At 43.7% G+C, this 27,989-nt stretch overlaps 1 protein-coding gene across 1 annotated transcript; it reads right to left on the reverse strand.

Moving 5' to 3' along the window:
• Positions 1–2,884: 2,884 nt before the first annotated feature.
• alpk1 (alpha kinase 1) lies at positions 2,885–27,953 on the reverse strand. The gene is made up of 20 exons (XM_088347741.1): positions 27,936–27,953; positions 27,751–27,866; positions 27,531–27,685; positions 25,862–26,060; positions 24,708–24,767; positions 24,505–24,591; positions 23,447–23,523; positions 23,286–23,381; positions 23,106–23,210; positions 21,639–23,037; positions 21,417–21,564; positions 21,182–21,344; positions 19,592–19,778; positions 19,384–19,529; positions 11,047–11,161; positions 10,948–10,982; positions 8,974–9,108; positions 8,715–8,898; positions 8,550–8,637; positions 2,885–3,147 (listed from the first exon to the last, which is right to left on the reverse strand). Exons 2-20 carry the CDS (start codon positions 27,863–27,865, stop codon positions 3,030–3,032), a joined length of 3,612 nt encoding a protein of 1,203 aa, XP_088203867.1. The 5' UTR covers position 27,866; positions 27,936–27,953; the 3' UTR covers positions 2,885–3,029.
• Positions 27,954–27,989: the final 36 nt, after the last annotated feature.

A 27,989-nucleotide genomic window follows, 5' to 3' on the forward strand; every position in this document is an offset into this window, starting at 1 on the left:
AGGAAAATGAAGAAACCTTGAGAATAAGACCTCTAATTTGAGCTGCCCAATAATAATTTCTAATATTGGGAAGATCCAGGCACAGTTTTTATGCCATTCATTTTTTCTTCCGGCACCCGTGACGAGTTTTTTCTACCGCGTGGCCCCCGAGCCAAAATGAGTTCAACACCCCTGCTATAAACGATACGCTTGTTTATTATAGAATACAGGGATGTGATTTTTCCGCTAATTCGCGGAATTCCGCTTTTTTTATCTCCAAAAATAAAATTTTAAAATTTCCGGTGTTTTAATTGGTAAAAAAAAACGATTTCGTCTCGACAGCATGCCATTTGAGTGTTTCCGTAACTGAAATGAAACGTACTTGCGATTGGTTGAAGTCTCGTGTTGACCAATAAACGCGCTTGTTATAGGAGTGTGCCATTGTTCATTTCTCACACGTTTTTGCCGGGTGTTTAAAGAAAGATGTCCGTGATCGAACGCAAAGATGCTCCGCGAGCTAAAGAAATTGATAAGATTGTAAAAAACAAGTTTCGATGGGACTGGTTGGAGAAGGAATTATCTACGAATGTTGGAAAGAAGACTGTGACGAATTTCCTGCAGTTGTAGAAAGATGCCGGTCGTCTAGGGTCTCCCTTGCCACTGGAACCATCTTCTTTACAATTAAGATAGTGGCGTTGGGGAAATGTTTTTTAATGTGACTGATTTTGAGTTGACTTAAACTGTAATTTTATATGGGATAGTTCAATATACATTGAAAATTTATGCTGTTGTCTTGTCTATTTCTTTGTCATCTGAGTGCATTGAAAGTACTTAAAAAAACCCATGAGCTCCGGGGGGGGGGCTTCGCCCCACTTTTCCCCCCACCAGGGCACTGCCCTGGTCCTACCTGGTTCCCCCCCCCCCCCCCCCCCCAGCTAGCAATCACCCCCCCCCCCGCTAATTTTCAGATAATTTCACTTTGGTCAAATCACATCCCTGAGAATAAAAACGCTGCAAAACTTCAATTGAAACTAGATGAATTGAAGCCTATAACACAATTTTTACTTGATGTCTAACAGGGTTGGGTAGTGTTACTTTAACTGGATTACTTTCAATTACTTTTGGATTACTCCAATACCAAATATGCTAATAAAAGACAAAAGAAACTAAATATGAATAAAATGATGACTCACAACACGTGGTAAGCTTTCTCTCCTGGCTTTGATCTCCGGCAAAACTAACATAAAATGCGACAGAAACAAAATGAAAATAAATCCAAACAGCTTGCCAACATCATTTTTGCCGTTCCATGTATTCCGTTACTCCCCAAGCCTGCACAAAATGTAGTCATTTTATTCATATTTAGTTTCTTTTTTTTATTAGCATATTTGGTATTGGAGTAATCCAAAAGTAATTGAAAGTAATACAGTTACAGTAACCCTACCCAACCCTGATGTCTAAACACCTCACCTTTTATTTTTTTTATTATCATTTTTTTGTTTTTGTTTTGTTTTTTATGGGAATGTCAATTGTGTATATTTTCTGTTCATGTTGCTGTTTGGTGGGTGACTCAACCGTCTGTCGAATTGTGTGTGAGAAATAAAAAGTTATATAAAAAAGGGTGTCTTAGCTGGAGGGTTGGGGGTCTTTTTGGAGGCTCCCATCAATATCAATATCATGATTCAGTGATACTCCAGATTTTGGTTCCTTCCCTAATGATTTACTCTCTTGTAGTGTTTATCAACTGTGCATTTAGAAACAAAACAAAAAGGAAACAACTATTGAATTCATTTCCACTACAATACGTGTGACTTGGGGAAACTCATGCTGACTGGAAAGTGACAAGTAGCATAGAAACACTATTACATATGACTGATTTAATGATTTAAAAGTCTTTCTGTCATGTTTACCGATGAGAATCACCTGTGCCCGCCTTTTTGGCGCCAACCGCTGCAGGCTCTGATTGGCTCCCTGTCCCTATTTAAACCCAGTCCTGTCAATCTACTGTTGTCAGTCCGTCTGCGAACCTCTGTATACAAGGCAAGCCTTTTTCGACCTTGACTCCCGCCTATCCCGTTTTTGCTCCCGTTTGCCTCCAGCTACGACCTGTTTTGTCCCTCGCCACGTCTGCTTTCCCCTCCCGGCTTATGACCCATTTTTGATCCCGACTGCATCTAATGTCCCGTCCTGGCTTACGACTCGTTTCCAACCACGCTTTGCTCTCCCAGCCGTGGCTACCGACCCATTTTTCGATCCCTGACACCGCCAGCGCTCGCTACGGAAGATCCACTTCCGTCTTCGGATCACAGTCCAAGTCCGAGGGCGACTTGCTTCCCGAGTCCAGCGAACACCGGATCATGGGCGTAGCCCTTCCTCTTTCTTTCAATAAAAACTTGTAAACGTTACGCAATTGGGTCCTGTTTCCATTCTGGTCCTTACACTTTCTGCTTTATATATATTTTAATGAAAAAGTTTACCTGAATATGTAAAAATCCCTGTTAGAATTCATATTTATTATATAAATGAGATAAACTTCTTGCAAAGACATTCTGATGCTACTTTTTTTTAAAATGTATTTTTCATATTGCTTTAATAATAATAATAATAATAATAATAATTTCCTCTGTATTGTCGTTCTTTGTAACAATGTACACAGAACGAAATGTCGATACACCTGACCCGTTGTAGCGAGCCGATGCAGCCGCAGCCAACAGAGGGCGCCGCCATTTTACCAATGTTAAGTCTTAGGTATGACTCGGCCGAGGCGCGAACCAGCGACCTCCCAGTCTCAAAGTCAACATGTCCGTAGTTTTATTTTTTTAAGTAAAATGACAATGAGACGTGTCAGCTCATTTTTCTCTTGTTCTTCTCTCAGCAGGCCGCATAAAATGTCCTGGTGGGCCACGAGTTTAATACGTGTGTTTTATTGTGACAACAAATGCAAAAAGCTGGTTACTACAGATATAAAAACGATCAAATTAGCATTAGCACATTTTCGTTAGCATAAGTCGATTAAGAAAATAAGTCTTCTTTTCCACATGCATGTGTATTCAATTCTTCTGGAACAAACTGAAAAAGTCGACCGGCTCCTCGTCCATCGCGTCTTCGCAGAAGTCGGGTGGGTTGAGCTGACCGGGGTCGGAAATGCCGATAACGTTGTTGAAGAAGCTGCCGGGTAGAAAAAAAGTACGTTCAATTAATTGACTAAGAAAAAAGTCTGGCTGTTACCCAACTGCTATTTGTTAAAGGTGCTGTCGGGAATCTGAAAATGACGCCACCTTCTGGGATACATCATCATTGCAGCCTCCGTCAAGCTGCATGTGTGGCACACATGCAAGTACGTGCATTGTTAAGACGCGCTCGAACAAACTCTTCTTGGTTAGGATTTGGCCTGTATTTGATGATTTCAAGCTACACTAACAAAAAACAGCGAGCACGAGCATGAAATCACTCTCCACCCACTTTCCTGCTTCTTTATATGTTGCGAGTCCCGAACAGCTCTCATTAAAGTAATATAAAAGTAGATAAAGGCTCTTTGAACTAAGTTGGTTATTGTTAACGCATACGTATCCCTATTATTCCCACGGAAGTGACAAGTGCCATTTAAATTACCATAACAGTTCCTGAAAGAAGAGAAGACAGGCTTTGAATTCAACGGTTATTCAGCCCTCAATTCCAGTCCAATTCAAAGTAGTTCTCCAAAACACCCACAAGGTAGCATCAACTTCCCACAATGGATTGTCTGTCAGGCAATGGTATCTCACTGTCACGACCAGCACACAGTGTAGACCCAATCGCGTAACGTTTTCTCACAATTTTATTGAAAGAAAGAGGAAGGGCAGCGCCCGCGATCCGGTGTTCGCTGGACGCGGGAAGAAAGTCGCTCTCGGATTCGGACTGTGATCCGAACACGGAAGTGGATCTTCCGTAGCGAGCGATGGTGGTGTGAGGGACGGAAAAACTGGTCAGTAGTCGGGACTGGGAGAGCAAAGCGTGATCGGGTCGGAAACGGGTCGTTAGCCAAGACGGGAGAGTAGACGTAGTTGGGATCAAAAATGGGTCGTAAACCGGGACGGGAGAGCAGACGTAGTCGGGAAAACAGGTTGTAGTGGGATACAAACAGGAGTAAAAACGGGACAGGTGGGAGTCAGGGTCGAATAAGGCATGCCTTGTATGCTTGGGGTTGTCCATCGATTCGATGATGACCATCTTCTTTTAATTGTGAGTCTGCTGATGTTTGAAGAGTCCGATCCTGGATCCACAGATGCGGTTACAGACAGAGCATGTGAAGGGGGTGCTGGGGGGAGCAGGGGTGGCCTGGCGAGCATGTCTCTTTGCACGCTTTGCTGCACGGTGTTGCATGCGCTGTTCCTCCATGTAATCCACTCCATGTGAGCAGTGGGAGCGCCAGAGGTCTCGGCAGGAAGCAAGTTCCTCCAGTGAGGAGGGGTTTATCCGACATCTCTTCAGGATGTTCTTCATTTGGTCTTTGAACCGCTTCTTCTGCCCACCAGCACTGCGTTGGCCTAGATGTAACTGACCATAGAGGATACGGCGTGGCAGTCTGTGGCTGGGCATTCGAACAACATGCCCCAGCCACCTAAGTTGGCGTTGGGCCATAATGGATTCCATGCTGCAGCTGCCTGCCCTCTCCAACACCTCTGTGTGCGGCACTCTGTCCCTCCATGTGATGCCAAGGATCTTCTGAAGACATCTTACATGGAAGGTCTCGAGGCTCTTCAGATGGCGGCTGTAGATAGTCCATGCCTCACATCCATACAGTAATGTCGTGATGCATACAGCTCTGTAGACCAGCATTTTGGTGTGGAGTCTAAGGTTGTTGTTTTGAAAGACCCTTATCCTTAGTCGACCGAAAGATGCTGATGCTTGCTTGAGACGGCTCTGGATCTCATCATCCAATGAGCAGGTGTCGGACACTATGCTCCCCAGATATTTAAAGGTGGGCACCATGAGCAGGTGTTGCCCTGCTGCTGTGAGGGTTATTGGGTTTGGTAAGAGGTCAGCACTGGACTGACAGAGTACCTCTGTCTTCTGGGTGTTGATCGTCAGTCCCATTCTGGTGTATGCAGTTATAGCTGCCGAGAGAATGTTTTGCAGAGCCTCCGGTGTATGGGCAACCAGGGCACAGTCATCAGCATACTGTAGCTCAATGATGGTCTCTGAAGTCAGTTTGGTAGTTGCCTGTAGCCTCCTGATGTTAAACAGGTTACCATCAGCCCTGAAGTTGATGGTAACTCCAGCCTGCTCCTCCATCCTTCTACGTAGCAGTGTTGTAACACAGACGAGGAAGATGTTGAAGAGAACTGGAGCCAGCACACAGCCTTGCCTCACTCCAGTTTCGACGCCAAAGGGCTCTGAGCTGTGTCTTCCAACTACCACTCTGGCCGTCATCCCTGAATGGAACTGTGCAAGAATGGTGAGAAACTTGGGTGGACACCCAAATCTCTTCAGGACTTGCCACAGTAGGTCCCTGTTCACTGTGTCAAATGCCTTTGAAAGATCGACAAAGGCGATGAACAAGTCCTTGTGCTGCTCCCGGCATTTCTCTTGGAGCTGACGTGTCACAAAGATCATGTCGACTGTTCCTCTGTCCTTTCGAAAACCACACTGTGACTCTGGGATGACGCGTTCCGATATTTTAGAGATGAGTCTGCGGAGCATGACCTTGGCAAGGACCTTTCCAGCAGTGGCCAACAAAGAGATACCCCTACTGTTGGAGCAGATGGATTTATCTCCTTTATTCTTAAAGATGGTCACAATGTTCGCATCTTTCCACAGTTGCGGGACACACTCTCGTCTCCACACCTCTGAAATATATTGAAACAGTGTCCGTGTACAGAGGTAGCCTCCTACCTTGAGAAGTTCAGCTGGGATGTTGTCAGGTCCAGGGGATTTATTGTTTTTCAGGGTTTTGACTGCATGCAGGATTTCATTGAAAGTTGGCGGGAGGTCGAGGTCTGGCAATGTAGGATGTTCAGGGAGTTCTGAAAGGACAGTTGGGTCCACTGGGGTGGGCTGGTTGAGCAGGGTGTTGAAATGCTCAGCCCACCGCTCCACTATCATAGCCTGATCCTTGATTAGAGATGTTCCATCAGCAGATCTAACAGGTGCCAGTGAGCAGTGTCTGGGGCCATAGATGGTTTTTACTGCATCATAGAAACTGTGCATATCGCTTCTATCAGCGTGAGACTGGATTTCATTGGCTTTTGAGATCCACCACTCATTTTGCAGTTTTCTGAGCGTTCTCTGGGCCTCGGAACGAAGGGCTTGCCATAGCTTTTTATGGAATTGAGATTGTGGGTTGTTCAGGGTGGCTCTGTGTGCCTTGTGCATTCTGTCCAGGAGGGTTGAGATCTCTCCGGCATTCTGGTCAAACCAGTCCTGGTGTTTTTTAGTTTTAAAACCAACGGTTTGGGCTGCAGTGTCAAAGAGGGTGGTAGATATATAGGTCCACTTCTCATCCATCCCAGCCTCTGACATGACCAGCTGCTCAATGTTTGCCAGCCTCTCTGCTAGAGAGCAACGGAAGTTGTCAAGGGTGTCGCTACTGGAGAGTTTGGCACAGTTGAGTGTCTTCCTCTTTGAACCACCCTGACGTGCTAGGGGCCGGACATGCATTCTGACCTTTGTCAGAATCATGCGGTGGTCGGTCCAACAGTCTGCCCCACGCGTAGCTCTTGTAATGAGCACGTCCTTCAGGTCAGCCCTCCTCACGATCGCGTAGTCGATCAGATGCCAGTGTTTGGACCTGGGGTGCATCCAGGATGCCTTATATTTATTCTTTTGTTGGAAGATGGTGTTTGTGATGGTAAGGTTATGTTCCGCGCACAGACTAAGAAGTCTCATGCCATTGGAATTAACTTTTCCAATGCCATGGGCACCTATCACACCATCCCAGTTTTGCAAGTTCTTTCCGACTCTTGCATTGAAATCACCAAGCAGCATGATTTTGTCATTCCTCGGGATGTGACTGAGGATGTCATCGAGTTCCTGGTAGAAGCGATCCTTCTCTTCATCATTCGATGGCAGTGTTGGTGCATAGGCACTAACTAATGTGACATGTCTGCATTTTGCAAGTGGGATGCGAAGAGTCATTAGTCTTTCACTGACACCCACTGGTGACTCTGTGAGCTTCAGCAGTAGGGTGTTCTTAATTGCAAAACCAACGCCGTGAAGATGGTGTCCGCCCATGGGGTATCCCTTCCAAAAGAATGTATAACCCTCCCCCTCTTCATTGAGTGAGCCTTCCTCAAGGAGTCTGGTCTCGCTGAGCGCTGCCACATCCACATTATATCGCTTCAGCTCGTTGGCAATGAGTGCTGTTCTGCGCTGTGGTCTGTCCAGACTGGTATCCAGGAGTGTCCTTATGTTCCATGCTGCAATTCTAAATGCTATTGTTTTTCGACCGCATAGTGGAATGTCCCGACAGGCGCGGTTTCCTGTCCGGGTACTGTGCTGAGTGGGCAATCTTTAGGCCACCTTTTCTAGGCCTTTCCCCAATTGGGGTGAGCAGTGCGGCCACTAAATAGTGCTGCTCAGACGCACAGGGGTCTGCCGGAAACAGCTGCCACTCAATCCCAGCTGCTAACGACCCTTGCCCTGTGCCGCTGACGTGCAGAGGTCCAGCTAAGAGCTTCCAGCTCATTCAAACCTGCTCCCGTCACTGGATACTCCATCGCCGCCAGACTTTTGTGATCGGGGACTCAGGTAAAAGAAGATACCTGCGCAATGATGGTTTTTAAAGTGGCGTAAGGGGTCACTGCCTTGTATACACAGAGGTTCGCAGACGGACTGACAACAGGGGACTGACAGGACTGGGTTCAACTAGGGAAGGGAGCCAATTCGAGCCCGCAGTGGTTGGCGCCAAATGAGCGGGCGCAGGTGAATCACATCAGTAATCATGACACTCATTGGCTCAACGAAATTCAATGCACGCTTAGTTTAATTCAATTAACGTACAGAGTTGCGCATAATTCGTTCGACACAACCAATTGATGATGAAATTCGTTGCCAACTCATTCAATGCCAGACGTTTCTCTAAAATAGGAAGTGGGGTGCCTGCCGTTTGTTTCGATTTTGACTTATTTTGAAGGTCTACAGAAAATTAAGTTCTGTAACTAAGTAAGCATAGTTGTCAAGAACCGGAACATGAGGAGAACCCAAATGCGTGACGTTTCTCACACAAGCTTTTATTTTACGGGAAATGGAGCAGTCATGCACGTTAACCCAAACGCCAGTGATTCGGCGATCGTTGGGCGGAAGTCGTAAGGCAGCAGTCTGGCGTCGAATGACAGGAAGCCAGAGGCCGACGAGATTGATACCAACTGCACGAGCAGATATCAGATAGATTGGGTCGATACCGGACAAGACTGGACAGACAGGATTGATATCAAACTGGAATTCGGGAACAATGCCTCTGAAAATGTATTAATAATCAATTGTAATCAATTTTATCGATTCATTGTTGCAGGCCTTATATGATTACTGGCGGGACTGGTGTTTTTCACAGCAAAAAGAAAACTGAACCAGTGATATAGACGAAGACTTGCCTGGTCACCATCCACCCAAAGAGCTGTGTTTTGTAGGACGAGGAGACTGGAATGCATCCAAATTCAGTCACTGTGACCAAGTACGGTGCTGCAGCAAGAAGATGAGAGGGTCAGCGGAATATCGGACTGGTTTCCTACAAATAATTTCAGGTTCTTTGGTCTCACCGTCGTCAGGGAGCTTGCCAGTCCAGGTGTTGACCAGGAGGCCCTGCCCGGGGCCCGAGGAGCTCCCCACCACGGCCTGGCCCAAAAGTGTGGAATTTTTAGGGACCGCCATTGGGTGGAAGCCCCCCCGCAGGGCTCTTTTCCTGCAGGTGTGGTCTTGATGATGAATCTCGTACATGACTCCCTGATAGAAAACACAGAAATTAGGTCGTGAATCAATGAAGTCATTTTTAGATTCAGACATAGGACGGGGGCTAACCATTCTGTAGAGAAGAAGGGCATCATAAGTGAAAGTCTTATTCTGGTAGAATCCCATTTCTCGCAGGCGGATTCTTTGGCCCATTGCGTCATACAAGTAGCGAGCGAAGGCCCAGAGCTTCTCATTTTGGGTGGACTGCGTAAAAAGAGAAGAACTATCTGAGGTTCTTGTTCAATTTGTTGAACACCTGTGAGAACATGGCCTCGAAATGGCAACAAGAGTCCGTAGCGGGAAAAAGAAAAAACAAGAAGAACCGAGATGAAGCTCGCTTGTCGTTAGTCAATGTTAAAATAAAAAAAGATCATTATTGTACCGTATTACCTAACCCATTTGGCGCAGTTTTAAAGGGCGCACTGTTTTAAAGGGCGCGCTCTCCTTGGTTCGGATTGTTTTTTGGCGCACTGGCCTATTAGATGCGCCTTTATTCCAAATCAAGGGTGAATATTAAAAAGTCAAGTCAAGTCAAATTTATTTATATGGCCGTTAATCACAAAAATGTCTCAAAGGACTGCACAGGATTACAATGACACAAAAACAAACAAAACAAAAAAACAGCACTAGGAACAAAACGAGAGTTTGATTGCGGTTTAATCAACTATTTATCACAGTAAAACACCAGAATACAACACAGTTGTAAATAAAAAATAAAAAAAAACTGAAAAAAGAAAGTCCAAACAGTTTGGACCAAAAACGCAAGGAAGAATATAAACCCCAGACACTAAAAGTGACAGAAACGCATTTTTTCTCATTTTTTTTGCCTGGCCTTTTGAGAAGGAAAGGAAAAAAAGGGTGGGGGGCTAATGTTGGCTAAAAATAAAAAAAAAAGAATGGAAGAAGAAAGAAAAAATAGAGGAAAGGGGACTAATCAAAAAAGAGGAAAAAGCATTGGGAAAAGAACAAAAATAAACAAAAACGGTACAAAAGAAGAAAAATGAAAACGACAGTGAGAGAAAAAAGCAAGGCAAAAAAAGAAACAATCACAAAAATCAAAATCCAGTTCCTTTTAGAACGACTCTAAGAACCCTGGTTTATACTATATTACGAGAAAATGATTAGTCTTAACGAGACAAAGATAAGAGAATAATCTTTGGTCTGTGCAGCCATTTGAGACTCCTTGTTATAAAGGGCTATACAAATAAATATATAAATAAATAATAATAATAAATAAGGGCAGCACGGCGGCGCAGTGGTTAGCGCGTGTGCAGGCACAGTTCTAAGGTCTTGGGAACCTCCTGTGTGGGTTCAAATCCAGCTACCGGACTTCCCGTGCGGAGTTTGTATGTTCTCCCCGTGCTTGCGTGGGTTTCCTCCGGGCACTCCGGTTTCCTCCCACATTCCAAAGACATGCATTTCAGGTGGATTGGCCGGTCCAAATTGTCCCTAGGTGTGAATGAGCGAGCAAGTTGTCTGTCCCTGTGTGCCCTGCGATTGGCTGGCAACCAGTTCAGGGTGTCCCCTGCCCACTGCCCGATGATTGCTGGGATGGGCTCCAGCACCCCCGCGACCCTACTGAGGATAAGAGGTGCAGCTAATGAGATGAGAGATGAAATACACTTTCTCTTTTCTCTCCTTCCGTATTTCTATTCCTCTTTGGATTTCTTTCTTCCTCTCCCTTTCTTTCCCCCTCTCTCATGACTTCTCTTTTTATCTCTATTGTGAATTTCCCTGCGGGGATGAATAAAGTATCTATCTATCTAATAAATAATAATAAAAAAATAATAAATAATAATAATAAATAAATGAGATAAGTTTTTTAAACACAGCCCTCAACCCAAGATAGTGGATGATAGTGTCAAGCAGATAGTGAAACGTGTCACTAGGGGGCGTGCTTTCACTGTTGGGCTGTCAGTGAAAGTTTGGGATTGAAAAGGTGGGTGGTGGGCACCATAAAGCATTTGAGCTTCGGGCACCCAAATGCCCCCTGCATTCCCTTCTTGACGCCATCTTCGAGTAAAGAAAAATAAATCAACTTACCAACATGAGTTGCCCGCTCAACAAAGAAGGACTCCCTGTTCGGCAGAAATAAACCCAAGTTGAACTTTGTATACATTCCGAGCAATCGGACTTACTTACTGCACGGGGAAGGCTTTTGTCCCGCGCACGCCGCCAGAAAACACGCGAGCGCCACGAGAAATTTCATGTCTGCACGTCCACGCTGCACAATAAAGGAGCGAAGTGGATTCACTTCCTTATAAGCGCACAGGAACTAGGATAAAGGTTCAGCCTCTTTGGCATTGTTCACCGTTCTTGCAAAATTCATATTGTGCTTCAATTTAGATAACGCGTCACGTGATGAAAGCGAAGTGCGGATACATATTCACGCGCGTTAACACTCATTTAAAAATATTTTGGGTTGGAGTGGCTAAGTGGGTCATAAGGTAAGAGGTGAGATCACAGTCACAAGGTGCTTATGAGTTGACACACCTTCGTTTACAGCACAGGTGTCAAACGGGCGGCCCGCGGGCCGGATCAGGCCCGCTAAGGGATTGAATCCGGCCCGCGAGACAACACTCAGAGAAGCGCAAGAGAAAAACAAGCTGCAGGTTGAAATATGCTTCTTCATCTTGATGTTGCCAAAGCCAGGTGCCTCTCACAAAGACACTGTACTTGTAATTATTTCTCTCTCTCTCTCTCTCTCTCTCTCTCTTTTCCACCCATTTTCTTCCACTCCGTCTCTTTCACTCTCTGTGTCTCTCTTTTTCTCTTCCTTTGTTGCTCTTTGTCTCTTTCTCTCTCTGTGTATTTTAACCTCTTTTGCTCTAACTTCCTTTTTTCCTTTTTTCTTTCTCTCTTCCTACCCTTTGCGCTTTCTTTTCTCTTTTCTCTCCTTTCAGCTTTCTCTTTCTCTTTGGATTTCTTTCTTCCTCTCCCTTTGTTTCCCCCCCCCTCTCTCACGACTTTTTATCTTTTGTTTCTTACGCTCTCTGCCTCTCTCTCTCATCGGGCAGTGGACAGGGGACACCCTGAACTGGTTGTCAGCCAATCGCAGGGCACACGGGGACAGACAACTCACTTGCTCAGTCACACCTAGGGACAATTTGGACCAGCCAATTCACCTGAAATGCATGTTTTTGGAACGTGGGAGGAAACCGGAGTGCCCGGACGAAACCCACGCAAGCACGGGGAGAACATACAAACTCTGCACAGGAAGTCTGGGAGCTGGATTTGAACCCACGCAGGAGGTTCCCACGACCTCAGAACTGTGCCTGCGAAGCTCTGAACTCGCGAACGCGGAACCACGAAGTAGCGACGCCCCTTCAAAAATGCTTACCCCAATTATTTTTAATTACTTTATTTTATTATTATTATCTTTTAGACCCGCGAAGCTCTGAACCCGCGAACGTGGAACCGCGAAGTAGCGAGGCCCCACTGTACATCGCAGGCGACTTGGGAATGTGAGTAAGAATGAATGCGATTGGTTTGAAAATCATTACATGATTAAAAAAGGAGTAGAAAGAATAACTTTTTTTTTTTAAACGAAAAGATGCTAACAGGTACATGCTAAAAAGAAGATCCGAACAAGTCGATGCGAGAGATTAGATGCTAACAACGACATGCTAACGAGTAGATACTGACGACTACTGTTAACGAGTCATGCAAACGAGTGGAAGCTAACAAGTCATGCTAACAGCTACCTGCTAATTAGTTAGGCTAACAGCTACATGCTCACAAGTGGATGCTAAAGGGTAAATACAAATGAATCATGCTAACAACCACATGCAAATGAGTAGATACTAACGACTCCTGTTACCGGCTTCATGCTAATGAGTCATGCTGACAGGCACATGCTAACGAGTCATGCAAACGTGTAGAAGCTAACAAGTCATTCTAACAGCTACATGCTAACCAGTGGATGCTAAAGGGTAAATGCTAATGAGTCATGTTAACAACTACATGCCAATGAGTAGATACTAACGACTACTGTTAACAGCCACATGCTAACGAGTCAGGCTAATGGCTACATTCTTATTCTCACAGCTACATGCTAATGAGTCATACAAACGAGTAGAAGCTAACAAGTCACGTTAAAAGTTACATGCAAACAAGTCAGGCTAATGGCTTCATACTAAGAAGTGGATGCTAAAGGGTAAATACAAATGAATTATGCTAACAACCACATGCAAATGAGTAGATACTAACGACTCATGTTAATGAGTCATGCTGATGGCTACATGCTAACGAGTCATGCTAACAGCTACCTGATAACAGGTCAGGTTAACAGCTACATGCTAATAAGTGGATGCTAAAGGGTAAATGCTAAGGAGTCATGCTAACAACTAGTCAAGTCAAGTCAAGTCAAGTCATTTTTATTTGTATAGCCCTAAATCACGAAGAGTCTCAAAGGGCTTCACAGATTATTACACTATATTACACAGACTATTTTTCAGCCGACGAGAAGAGTAGGTTATTCATATGCTATGGAGTAGAAGTGAGTTTTAAGTTTAGATTTAAACATTTCCACTGAGCTTGCAGATCGGATCTCAGGGGGAAGAGCATTCCACAGCACCGGTGCCCGAATGGAGAACGCTCTCGAACCAGCAGAACACTTCTTTGCTCTTGGGATCACCAGAAAACCGGCACTCTCAGATCGTAGGCTTCGGACCGGGACGTAGGGGCAAATCAGATCTGAAAGATAAGAGGGCGAAAGTCCATGTATGATTTTGTATAATACTAAGAGAACCTTGAAATCACATCTAAGGCTAACTGGGAGCCAATGCAGGTTAGCCAAAATCGGTGTGATGTGATCGTACTTTTTTGTCCTAGTTAAAAGCCTGGCTGCGGCATTTTGTACCAGCTGAAGAGACTTGATTCTAGACTTCGTGAGACCAGAGAGTAGTGCATTACAGTAATCGAGACGGGAGGTAACAAATGCATGAATTATAATTTCCGCATCCGACTGAGACAGTATTGAACGGATTTTAGCAATGTTACGAAGATGGAAGAAAGCGGTTCTAGTAATTTTCTTTACATGCATTTCAAAGGATAGATCAGGGTCAAATATGACGACTAAATTTTTAACTGAGTCACTCTGTGTGATGTGACATTTGTCAATGTTCACAGCAGTTTTTGAGAATAAGTCACGGCATTTAGATGGACCGATGACTAACATTTCGGTCTTTTCAGAGTTTAGACGCAAGAAATGACATCCACTCTTTTATCTCAATGAGGCAGGCCTCCAAATTTCCACAGTTTAGTGTGGGAGAGTTTACTGACAACTACTGTTAACACTACATTCTCATGAGTTATGGGAACGGCTAAATGCTAACGAGTCATGGAAGGAAGGAAGTTGAAGGGCTAAGGATTGATTCCTTTTTGGACATCTTACGTTAACATTGTTTTTTGACTTTTTATCTTATAAATAAAGTTTTATTCATCTATTCATTCATTCGATTTAACATTATTATTATTTTCATTACAGGGTAAATACTGGTAATAACACATCTTTGTCTCCCTATGGTGGAGCGGTTTCCACATAACACATAAGGACACACATTTCAATACAAAGGAACCGAAAACGAGACATAAATTCAGGACACGGGATGTTTGCCTTTTGTTCCCCACCACCCGCACTTGCGATGTTATGATTAGTATTGTTCTTTTGCACAGGATGATGCAATCATAAACCAGCAGTTAGTCTAAACCAGTAGCTCGGGGCCCAAGTGGTAGAAAAACATTCTGACGGTGGCTGGACAAGCAAATTTATGGCATAAAAAGTGTGCCTGAGCTTGGAGGGCTGGGGGTCTCTTTGGAGGCTCAAGTTGAATCATGATGTAAAATCTTATTATAAAATGATTATAGGGGGGATTAAGTTTTTTTCCCCCCTAATTGAAATAAAGCAAAATAAAAATGTCATTATTTACACTACTATTTAACTCAGGGAAACTCATGCAGACTGAAAAAAAATACAAATATAGTGACAAAATATAGCATAAAAACACATACATTATTTGTTGAATAATTTAAAATATATATACAGTGGAACCTCGGTTCTCGACCATAATCCGTTCCAGAACCTTGTTCGAAAACTGATTTGTTCGATCACCGAAATCATTTTTCCCATTAAAAAGAATGTAAATCACTTTAATCCGTTCCAACATCCCGAATGTTTACCTTGAATGTTTAACGTAAACATAAAGCTAACCCGGGCTAATCGTAATCTTCAGTACGAAAGATTACGCTAACATGAATGTGTAAAAATAAAAAAATCAGGTCGTTTACAAGTCATTTAGCACTTGGGTCTCCACAACAAGTGGTGAGCGGTTCATTGGAAAGGGGGCTGCGTCCCAACACCCTGAATGTTTTGAATGTTTAACGTAAACATGAAGCTAACCCAGGCTAATCGTACGTTCGCGTTATCGTAATCTTCCGAACAAAAGATTACGCTAACATGAACGTGTAAAAATAAAAAAAGGATAAAGAAAATAATCATGCATAGATTTTCTTACCTTTGTGGTGGTCAGCAGAAGGCGCAGGTAAACACTGGGGTATTCCCTAGCAAGATCAGACACTCGCACACCTCCTTCATATTTTGCTATTATTTCTTTCTTAAATGCAATAGTTGTACGCACTACTTTTCTTTTTTCACCTGTAGCAACTTTTCTGCTTGCACTGACTTCCTTCGGAGGCATAATTAGGGGCTAAAACACTTCGTACACCTATATCAAAAGTGAAAGCAGAACGCGATAACAGTTGGTCACACTCACGCATTACCGGCGTTCGAACTCCGATTTTTTGACCGAACAGCGAAGCAAGAATTTCTCGAAATTTTTGGTCGGACTCCGATTTGTTCGAACTGACAGGTGTTCGAAAACCGAGGTTCCACTGTATGTATATGTAGGAAAAACTCAAAAACCTCAGCATGAGGAAAATGAAGAAACCTTCAGAAGGGTTAGGGTTTGGGTTAGGATGAGGTAGTCCCTCTTTCATGAGGGCCAGGCAGCAATAGATGTTGCAATAACAAACAATAAAATAAAAAAATAAATAAAATACAAAACATTTAAAGTATCACATAAAATTTAAAATAATAATAATAATAATAATAAAAAAAACAACTGCGCATACAGTCAACTGTTCATATTAAGACGTGGGGGCCTCATACTTTCATCTCAGGGGCCGCGGTTGGGCCCCCGGGCCGCGTTTTCTAATCTCTACGAGTTGGAAATTACATGACTCAGCAGTAAGCTTGACGCAATGACTTTGAGGTCAATCCTGTCTGATAAAGGAATCACCTGACGACGAGTGCGCGTGCATACTCTTCCGTGTATTTAGGTCACATGCAGGTGATTCTTTTTGGGTGGACCGGTTTTGTTACAACATTGCTGCAAACCAGTAAAACTCAAAGACGACTAACTAGTTCTAGTTTAAGAAACAATAATAAACAATGTGATTGTTGAATTATTGGCAGGGTTGGGTAGGGTTACTTTAACTTGATTACTTTCACTTACTTTTAAATTACTCCAACACCAAATATGCTAATAAAAGACAAAAAAACAAAATAGGCAGCACGGTGACGCAGTGGTTAGCGCTTGTGCGGCACAGTTCATGTCATGGCAATCTGTCGTGGGTTCAAATCCAGCTCCAGACTTCCTGTGCGGAGTTTGTATATTCTCCCCGTGCTTGCGTGGGTTTCCTCCGGGCACTCCGGTTTCCTCCCACATACCAAAAACATGCATTTCAGGTGAATTGGCCGGTCCAAATTGTCCCTAGGTGTGAATGAGCGAATGAGTTGTCTGTCCCTGTGTGCCCTGTGATTGGCTGGAAACCAGTTCAGGGTGTCCCCTGCCCTGTGCCCGAAGATGGCTGGGATGGGCTCCAGCACGTCCGCGACCCTAATTAGGATAAGCGGTACGGCTAATGAGATGAGATGAGAAACAAAATATGAATAAAATTATGACTCACAACACGTGGTAAGCTTTCTCTCCTGGCTTTGATCTCCGGCAAAACTAACATGAAATGCTACAGAAACAAAATGAAAATAAATCCAAACTTCTTGCCAACATCATTTTTGCGGTTCTATGTATTCTGTTACTCCCCAAGCCTGCACAAAATTTAGTAATTTTATTGATATTTAGTTTCTTTTGTCTCTTATTAGCATATTTGGTATTGGAGTAATCCAAAAGTAATTGAAAGTAATCCAGTTAAAGTAACCCTACCCAACCCTGATTATGGGTAGTCTGTTGTCACTGTGATTATTAGCCTGCCCAACAATTCATGACCAATTATTAGTTGGAGCTGGCCTTGCCACCAGTAAGCAATCCCATAGGGAATGAATTGCCTCACAATTTCCCCATCAAGAATAAATGGTCTGATTCCGTTTAAATGGGGTAACCATGGTCACCTGGGAAGTTTCCAGGGGTGGCCCAGGTAGGTCACTGACCCACATGAAGTGTAACCATGAGCGAAAGGCTAACAAGTAAAATGGTTTAGGATCAGGAGATGGTGTAATTGTAACCTGAGCGGTTCTTTTGTGACATTCTTTGATTAAGGGCTATACAAATAAATGTGACTTGACTAGATATTCAGGAAAAGATGCTAACGACAACATGCTAAAAAGAAGATGCAAACAAGTAGATGCAAATGGCTACATGCCAACAAGAGCGTAGTAAAGGGTAAATGCTAATGAGTCATGCTAACAACTACATGCTAATGAGTAGATTTTAGTGACTCCTGTTAACGGATTCACGCTAATGACTCATGCTAACAGACACATGCTAACGAGTCGTGCTAATGGCTACAAGCTAACAGGTCTGGCTAACGGATATATGTTAACGAGTCATGCTAAAGAGCAGATCCTACGAGTCATGCTAACAGCTACAAGTTAACAAGTCAGGCTAAAAGCTACCTGCTCATGAGAAATTTTAACAGCTACAAATTAACAAATCAGGTTAACGGTCACATGCTTACGAGTCATGCTAACGGCCATGTGCTAACAGGTCTTGCTCATGGCTCTATACTAATGAGTCATTCTAACAGCTACAAGCTAACGAGTACTGCTAACAGCTGTATGCTAACGAGTCATACTAGCGGATATATGCCACCGAGACATGCTGACGAGTAAATGCTTCGAGTAATGCTAACGGTCAACTTCTTACAGGTCATACTAACAGCTATATGTTAACGAGTCTTGAAGTATTTACTTGCTGAAAATATTCTTTCATATCAGTGTACTTTCCAATGGTGGTATTATTATACAACCTTGGAGATTCAGTTATGTGTAGTCCTAATATTTGAACAGGGACTTCCTTTTTTTGCCTTGTAATCTGAATTCGGAGTTGTGAGTGTCTTTTCTGAGAAATTCTGAGGGTCTGTACATAACAGTAACATATCATAAAATAATGTTCTCTATAAAGATAAATAAAGATAAGTTTAACTTAATTTTAGAAGATGAACTTCAAGAGTTCCTCCTCCATAGTAGAAAGTGGGCGAAAAAAAGCGATCCAACCATTTTATCAACCTGTATTTTTTTGTACTAAAAATAAACATTTCATAAAATATTATACTCTATAAAGATAAGTTTAACTTAATTTAAGAAGATGAACGTCAAGAGTTCCTCCTCCATAGTAGAAAGTGGGCAAAAAAAAGCGATCCAACCATTTACTCAACCTGTATTTATTTGAACTAAAAATAAACATTTCATAAAATATTATACTCTATAAAGATAAGTTTAACTTAATTTAAGAAGATGAACGTTAAGAGTTCCTCGTCCATAGTAGAAAGTGGGCAAAAAAAGCAATCCAACCATTTACTCAACCTGTATTTTTTTGAACTAAAAATAAACATTTCATAAAATAATGTTCTCTATAAAGATAAATAAAGTTAAGTTTAACTTAATTTCAGAAGATGAACTTCAAGCGTTCCTGCTCCGTGGTAGAAAGTGGCCCAAAAAAGCGATCCAACAATTTTCTCAACCGCATCAAGCTTTCTTATTCCACTTTCATTTAAAATGAAACGGCTCGCCTCGTCTTTACACTTTATACCAACCATATCGAATGGATGCATGAGATATTAAACATTAAAAATGTCAAAGTACTTAGTGCGCTGGAGATACAGTAAGGAATGTTTACACATGAACTAGGAAGAAGAAGCATATTTCTTCTTCGGGGTGGATGCTGGGAGACCTCTCACAGTGCCACACGCCGGTAGCGGCAGAAAGAAGCACTACAGTAATGTCCTGTACTTGGAAAAAGGTGCACACAATACATAATGTAACTTACAGCAATGTCCGGATATTTTTCCACATCCCGAAACAAATGTTCGTATCTACCGTTTTTGGTAAGTCGAATGGTCGTAAGTAGGGGAGCGTCCGTATTCCAACCTCACTGATGCTCATTTAAAGTGACAGGAAGAAACCAACAAATTGCATCACTATGACTGTTTCGGTAACGGCGGTAAGTTGAGTAGCTGGCAAACGCTGTTGCACTCGGGTCCATGTTGTTCGCGCAGAAAGGAGGAAATGCCACTGAGGGCGAGGTTGGACGGGCCACGGGGAGTTCTGGTGGTGTGTATCTGAGGGTCAGTGAGGTAAGTCAGCCCTTTCCCGTTAGCGGTCACCCATCCTGAGAGCAGAAAACGCATTTGTCACTCCGCAACTTCACCGGTTTCGGTCTATGACACGCACCTTGCAAGTCCACGACGATGTCCTGGCCGTCGGAGTTCAGGTAGGTGAAATGTCCGAAGGCCAGGCCGTATTCCGTCGCTGGGAGGGTGTCGTTCTTCTTTTTGATATTGTTGGTGAGTTTGACAAATCGTCCTAGCATGTATGGTTCCACTGTAATGCAGCCTGCGATGACATCCCCGTCCAGAAGCTGCTCACAGGCACAGGTGAGAAAGCACGTTGTGTTATCTGTTCTGGTGGTAAGAGGTAAGATCGGGCCGAAATAATCCAGCCCGACCCGACCCGTGGGAAAAAAAGCCCGAAAAAGCTCGAACTCGCCCGATTAACTTGATGTGAGGGACTGGGCCCAAAGTAAACCCGAAGCTGCATTTTGGCACTGTGCGTACTTCAGCGCCAAAGTCTGCGCTCCGGCACCGAAGTGCCTTCTTTGCCTGAAGTACGCGCACTGCCAAAATGAAGTGCTGAGGTGCAGCTTTGAGTTTAATTCGGGGTCTGTCCTTTCAATTCACGAATGTACTTCGGCGCAGAAGTATGCATGGCGCTGAGGTGCAGCACAGAAGTCTGTTACTCAGGTAAGAGTACAGTTACTTCGGAATAACATCACTCAAGTAGAAGTAAAACGTAATCTTTCAAATAATTACTTGAGTAAAAGTAAATGCATGCTGTGCAGACCCTCTATAAATAAATGAATAGACAGCGAGAGAGTAGCCTGGCCCGGCTCGACTTAATGATGGAAATTTTACGGATTTCGGGCCGGGTTCGGGTCCGGGCCCAAGATCTTACTTTTAGATCTGGCCAGTGACGACAAATCCAAGTGCTGGAAGTAAAGTCCCGCCACAAAAGAGGCACTTGTGGCTAGTAGGGCTGCATTGATTAGTCGACGTTGTTGACAAAGATATACTATAGAAATGGTCGATAATGAATACCATTGACTTTTGTCGCTAGAAACGTTTGTCTAAAAGAGTGAGGCATCTTACATGAATATAATAACTGCTGACAATCACTTATGCGCAACGGTAACATAAATGATAGCGTACAAAGACAAAAACTTTTAACGTTTTGGATACAGCCAATAAAAACACTACTTGCAAAGTTTACAAAGCAAACCTTGCATATCATGAAAGTAGATAGGTGATGCATGAACATTTAAAGAGATTTGAACGCATTCGAGTCTGACTCGCCTCCAGTCGAGCCGGTGAGATTCAAGTAACGTTCAAGCCAATATGATTTTAATGACATGCTTTTAGAAGTCTATTTCATTCAAACTGTTAAAAATTGGTTGGGTTTTTCTGTTACAGATTTTGCAGTTGACCACTAAATAAACTTCACGAAATGCACGCGTTTGTTTTAATTAGTGTTCGACTGCTGCTGCTGAGCCTGTTCTTGGTTTATGGGGATAAAAATGTCTAACTTGATTTGAAATTATTGTTTATTTGCTAAAGTGGACAGAGGTTTATTTATGAATTTATGTCTCTACTGACCAAGAACTGAGTCTGATTGGTTTGAGACAGGACATTTTTTTAGTTTATGGACAAATCCGCAGTGATCTTCACTTCCTGAATCTGGATTTTCCCCATTAGGCTTTGGGCTTACCAACAGCGCCTCTGAGGGCAGGAAGAACATCTGGGCCATGACCTCCTTGTCATAGAGGCTCTTGTTGAATTCTGTCACATAATACTGTGCCGTCATCTGTCTCTCTACGTCACGAAGGTGAAACTGGATCTGTGTGGGCTTCCGGTAGTCCTTTCCGACGTAACTGCAAATAGGAACGTAGCCAGAATGATAACGGAGGTTTCCTGGTTTACATTTTAAATTATTATCCCCGCACCTGCTCAGCCTTTCTTCTTGGTGTAAGAACTGGACCCAGATGGCGGTTCTGTGGGTGCCGTGCAAGCCCATTGGCTGGCCGATGTAAGTAGATGTCTCCCTCGCGGTCCACAGTCCGGACGACCTGGAGAACTTTAAATGAAGCGCATCTGGCAGAGGTGATAGTCAGCAATGAATGGCACAGCATGGATGGGGAAACATGAATCGTGGACTCGGAGCTTACTGTGAGTTGTCCCATACTTCTCAACTTTGAACTTTTTCTTATCGCTGCTCAGTCTCTTCAGCAGACATTCGTGGCAAACCCCAGCAAGGAGGTACCGATAGTCCTCAGGGGTTAATGTATACTCCTTTGGAGATTCAGCAAATATTTTACTGTTTAGGCAGCTCTTGCAATGAGGGTTCAGTGTTTCAGGACCAAGCATCAACTCCTCTGGCGTCTCATGGGAATCGTCTGTCGAGGGCTCAGTACTGCTTAAATTTCCTGCATCGACTTCAGGAACTCCCTGTGGTTTGGGCAGGCCCAAGAATTCCCAGCCAGCAGCATGGTCATCCTCTAAATCGCAGTCTTGCGTTCTCATGACAAAAAAGCTCCCGGATGATTTGCTGCTTTGGAAGCTTCCTGCTGACATGGACAATCTCGAAATGTTTTCCCACGATGACTTGGAGCCAAAACTGTTGCTGAGAGAGCTCGACCTGAGCATTTGTTGCGATAAAGACATTGATAGTCTGTCCGCAATGAGGTCTATTGGACCAAAGTCATCGTCGGGGTCCTCGGTTCCTGCTGTTGGTATGTCAGCTTCTACCAATTCAAAAGACTTATGACTGACACTTGAGGAAGTGCTGTGTGGTGTGAAGATCTGATTACTACCAACGGCACCTCTCCACGACCCAGAACTTGTCAAGGAGAGCTTCTTCCAAGAAGAGCCAAGACTGCTTGCGCTTACCCCACTGCTGCGGAGACCACCTGGGAGAGAGACATCAGAGGGCCCCTCTCTTGAAGGTTTAGCGTCTTCTGTGATACATTCAGAGTGGAGATCATCCATTGTGGTCCCAAAAGAGGTAATGCATAATCTTGCACCATCTACATCCTCTTTCCCAGCTTTACACTTGAAATCAGTGGACTTACACAGCGACATGTGATACTTCTGAAATCTCTGCAGCACTCTGGAGAAGCTAGCCAGTGTGAACCCAACCGAGGTTTTGTTCAAGCCTCTGTAGCTATCTGGGATGAAAGATCTGCTGTCGGAATTGACAAACGGCTCCACGTTTAACTCCAATTTGACCTGAGCCACCATCTGCATGATTTCAGTGCAAAATCTGCCTCCTTCTTGCATGTCCACGTGGCAGTAATCATAAAAATGAGCCAAGGCCTCTTGGCAAGCCCGCCCTGCCCGTGCCACGGCCTCGGATTCCCCATTGAGCCATTTGTGAACGACCACGAGTGAATAGGCCGCCTTGATGAAGGTGTGCAGCTCCTGCTTGCTGGTGACTGCCTCGCCCTGCCCTTTGCTGAGGAGACCCACTTCAAAAGCCTCCTTAGCCTGGAAGAGGAAAGACTTCCTCTCGGTGGGAGGACACTCTGCACAGAAACTGTAGGACAACAAGCAGGTCCCTTGGGCTGTCTACAAAAAACAGAACCTTTACTAGGACTTTATTGGGCACACCCGCACCATGTGTGAGTGAAACATACCACGTTAGTCAGCACGTAAAGCGATGTATACTGGCTGTAAACCACTGCCATGTTGGCTGCCTTGGCTGCCGCCAAAAGACGATGGCTCACATCGCCAAGCAAAGACTGGACACAAAAATAAACAAACCAGATAAAACAGTTCAACCTTCTTTACGAGTGAGAGTCAGGAGTTCAACTCACGATATCATAATCTGGGGTTGTTTTGAAAGCTTTGAAGTCCTCGTCATTCATAGACAGCAGAATGTTAGCCAGGAGGCCAAGTGAGGTGCTGATACCCTGTGATGTTCACAAGAGGGTACATTAGGTTGGCTTTCAAAAACCACAAAAATGATCACCGGCACCTTTTGATCCGGTTGAGGCAGTGCATAGTAACCGACCAAGGAAGCCCAGATGAGATGAGCGGCTTCCAGCCACAAACCTGACGGTACATTAGCATCAAAATAGGTCAATTATTCCATATTTAGGGTGGGGCAAATGACTATATTAAATTGTGAACGGAATATCAAAAGGCTAAAAGATCATTAAATAGCAAATACTGTTCAGTTTATTTCTGGCACTTGCCGGATTCAGGATTTTTGCTGATGTTTTCTCCTTTGATGACGACCAGCGTTGTTTTAGTGCAGGGAACTCTAATATGGTGCCTTTGACCGGGGGATACCCCTCTAAGAACACTTTAGTAGCCCTCAAACAGGTTCTGATAATAGCTCAGGATGTCATGATGTCACCTGAGTCTTCTCCGATGGCGCCAACAGCCGTGGACCCTGATTGGCCGCTGACCTCTTTATAAACCCCCGCCTTCCTGTCTAAATTCGTCAAATCCTCTGCGAACGTATTTATTTCTCTCTCTCTCTTTCTTTTCCACCCCTCTTTTCCCACTCTGTCTCTTTCACTATCTGTGTCTCTCTTTTTCTCTTCATTTGATGCTCTTTGTCTCTTTCTCTCTCTGTGTCTTTTAACCTCTTTTGCTCTAACTTCCTTTTTTCCTTTTCTCTTTCTCTCTTCATACCCTTCGCGCTTTCTTTTCTCTTTTCTCTCCTTCTGTCTTTTTATTTTTTCTGTGGATTTCTTTCTTCCTCTCCCTTTCTTTTCCCCCTCTCTCACGACTTTTTATCTTTTGTTTCTCACGATCTCTCCCTCTCTCTCTTTTTCTTTCTTTATCCCGCCCTCTCTCTTTTCCCCCCCTCTTTCTCTTATTTCTTTATCTCCTTTCCTTTCTCTTTAATCTACTAGTCCGGCCCCTGACAGAATTTTTGTTCTATCGTGTGGCCCCAGAGTTAAAATGAGTTTGACACCCATGGTCTAAAGAGTACTATTTAAAAAAGGATCCGTTTTTTTATTTTTAGGATATTGTCGCCCTTCCCCCCACCTGCTTTAACACAGTAGATGGAAAAGATCAGACCTAGTTTTTGCAGAACCATCCCACGCACTTGGAGGCTCACGGCCTGCACTAGAGCACGGTCGCTTTCCGAATGGTACACCCAACATCCTGTCGGAAGAAATGTAATCGCTTCAGTTGACAGGAAGCTGTTGCTTTTTATCTCATTTACTCCTTGAAAAGTTAAAATGGACGTGGGCAAATGATGACATTCGACGTGCGCTCACCTGTAGTCCCGCTGTTGATGATAAGATGGCTTAGTATATACTCGGCTTTCTGCAGTTTACCTGTGAGAGAGATGCCGAGTCAGCACTTTTTTTCTAAAACCCCGCAAATGAATGCCTTCAGTGTTCCCTCTAAGCTGCGCGCGTGCGCAATTGCGCACTGCTCGCGCATTCTCAGCGCACAAGAAAATCTAGCCAGCGCACAAAAATGAGGGCTCAAAATTACTAATTAAGAAGCGACTTAAGTCAAAGTTACTGTGCATAAAGGTAAAAATACACGAGTTCCCCTGATGTTGTGTCCTAAATGCGGTATTTTGAAGTCGAGTCGAAGTAGAACGAAGCTGAGTAAAGTTAGTCGAGTTTGTCGAGAACCGGCTTCTTCGGCTCGGCTCAATAAAAGGAACTGGCTCTTTCGGGTCCTATACGGCTCTTCAGGTTGTTTTTGCTTCTTTGATCCCAACATGACCAAATATTATGTAAAATTATGCACAAAATGACTTAAAAGAAGGGGGGAATTGAATACCAGAATGAAAAAGTAGTGAAAAGCTGAGAAAGAAAGAAACAAAAGGAAGAGAAAAAAAGAAGGAAAAATTTAGAAAAAAGCCAGAAAAAAAGAAAAGAAAGAAACGTAAGAAAAAAGTAAATAAAGAAGAAAAAGAAAAAAGTAACAGCTCGGAAAAAATAAACACAATGAGACTTTTTTTTAAAGGAATTTAAAAAAAAAGTAGGAAAAAACACGGAAAAAAAGAAGAAAAAGTTTGTGTTGCATTTAAATAATTTTCAATTATATCAAGTGAATCTTGTTGCCAACATTGTACTTCCACTAAAATATGTGATTGAGTACAGTTCTGTATCTTGCAAACAACTAAATAAGCCCCCAAAATGTTAATATTATCCGACAAAATATACCAGGAAACAAAAATAAAGGCCGTACAACCTTTCCAATAGTACATGAGTCAATTCATTCAAAAGAGAAAAATTATTTTGGATTGCCGGAAACTCTGCAAAATGTCAAGTTTTGGACATGTTTGATAATTCATTATCTTGCCACACTTGGGATTATGGTTGCTCACTGTTGTTTCAAGCGTTGCCCACTGACTTTGTGTGAACGCTCAGACCCGTGGAAAATTACAGGGAACATTGAATGCCTCTCTCACCCGAATTGAGGTACACCCGGGCCTGTCGAATAATCAACTGTGGGGCCACGGGGACACTCGGGTAGCGCTTGTGGAGCAGCTTGCTGATCTTCAACAATTTCCAGGACTCGTCGGTCCAGTAGAGGAAGCGGTCCACCAAGAAAATCACAGCGAGCGCCGTGTGTGCTTCCAGGGCCAAGATGGCGGCTTTTAGGAGATTCTGGCAAGACATTTTGGAAGTCAAAAGGTTTTGCTGAACCAAAATGGAGGACAGTTGCTAGCTACCAAATGCAAACATTTTTGATATCTGTTAGCAGGGGTGCTTTGCAGGTGCTGATCACCCAGAGTATCTAGTTCAGTGGTGTCAACCAGACGGCCCGCGGGCCGGACAAGACCTACAAAAGGACTGAATCCGGCCCCCGAGACAACGCTGAGGGAAGCGCAAGAGAAAAACGAGCTGCAGGTTGAAATATGTCCACTTGATGTTGCCAAAGCCAGGTGCTTCTCACAAATGCTGTTCTTGCATTTCTTTGATTATCTCTCTCTTTCTCTCGTCTTCACCTTTTCCTCACTATCCCTCTCTCTTTCACTCTGTGTCTCTCTTTTTTGTTCCTCTTTGTCACTTTCTCTCTCTGTGTCTTTTACCTTCTTTTGCTCTCTCTTCCTTTTTTCTTTTCTCTCTTTCTCTCTCTCTTGCTTTCCCCTTCTCTCTTTCTCTTCATTTCTTTTCTGTCCAGCTCTATTTCAATTCCTCTTTGGATTTTTTTATCTCTCTCTCTCCCCTCTCTCACCATTTCTCTTTTTATCTATTTTCTTTCTCACATTCTCTCTCACTCTCTCCCTCTTTCATTCTCCCTTCCTATCTTCCCTTGTTCCACACCCTCTCCTTTTCTCTCCCTCTCTCTTTCTCCTATTTCTTTCTCTCTCTTTTTCCTTAGCTCTAATCTACTAGTCCGGCCCCTGAGAGAATGTTTTTTCTATCGTGTGGCCTCCCGAGTTAAAATGGGTTTGACACCCCTGATCTAGTTGGTTATTATTCTTTTTCAATTTAACCTGAAGGTACATTATGTAATAGTTGACCACTAGATGGCACTGTATTCCCTAATGCCAACAAAATAGTACCAAATGAGCACAGCGTAGCAGCAAGATGTCAGACTACTGTTTTTTCTCTCCATCTCTTCCCCCTTTTTTTCTCACTCTCTGTCTCTCTCTTTCACTCTCCCTGTCTCTCTTTTTCTCTATCTTTGTTCCTCTCTTTCTATCTGTGTCTTTTTTTATCTTATTTTGCTCTCTCCCTTTTTGCTCTTTTATTTCTTTCTTCCTTTCTCTCCTTCTGTCATTCTCTCCTTCTCTTTTTTTCTTATTCTATTTTCTCTCCTTCTATTTCTCTTTGGATTTCTTTCTTTCTCTCTCTTTCTTCCCCCTCTCACTATTTCTCTTTTTAGCTCTTTCTCTCTCTCTTTCTCCCTTGTTTGTCCCACCCTTTTCTCCCCCTCTTTCTCTTTCTTCTTTCGCTTTTTTTCTTTCTCTCTGATCTACTCGTCCGGCCTCGAGAGAATGTTTGTTCTATTGTGTGGCCCCCGAGTTAAAATGAGTTTGACACCCCTGCCTTAGGCCGTCTCTGCCCCCCCAAAACCGTCTGGTTACGCCCATGTTCGTTAGGGACTATTAGAGTCAGTGCAATCGTCACCAGAAGATGAGGTAGATGCCTTCCGACGAGCTCGCTCAGGTTGCTCTTGTCCTGGAAGTTAATGGCCTGTTTGTACTGCCATTTTTCGGGTACAAACGGCCACCTCATGTCCACCGCCTCCCGCAAAAGCAAAGCCAACTCCTCGCATAACGAATCTGCGAGGTCAAAGTGCAATATCAGCGACCGTTCCCTTTTGTAACAGCGCCCTCTCGTGTCAGACCTCTGACACTGCAGAAGTTCTGCCTCTCGGCCTCAGTCACTTCAATGGAGAGATTCGCCGCTGCTACCGCCGCGAGACATTTTCCCAGTAAACTTTCATCTTCTTGGTTAGACATTCTGGTAAAATTGACAAACACAACTCGTTATTAAAGTATTTTAACGCTCTTAAGGTTAATGGAGACTTACCTCACCGCGGTACGGAAATCTTCCTTCACCTAACTTGTAACAGGCGGGGTTTTC

Source organism: Urocampus carinirostris, chromosome 11 (genome assembly GCF_059441175.1).
Source record: "Urocampus carinirostris isolate Australia breed hairy pipefish chromosome 11, RoL_Ucar_1.0, whole genome shotgun sequence".
NCBI lineage: Eukaryota > Metazoa > Chordata > Actinopteri > Syngnathiformes > Syngnathidae > Urocampus > Urocampus carinirostris.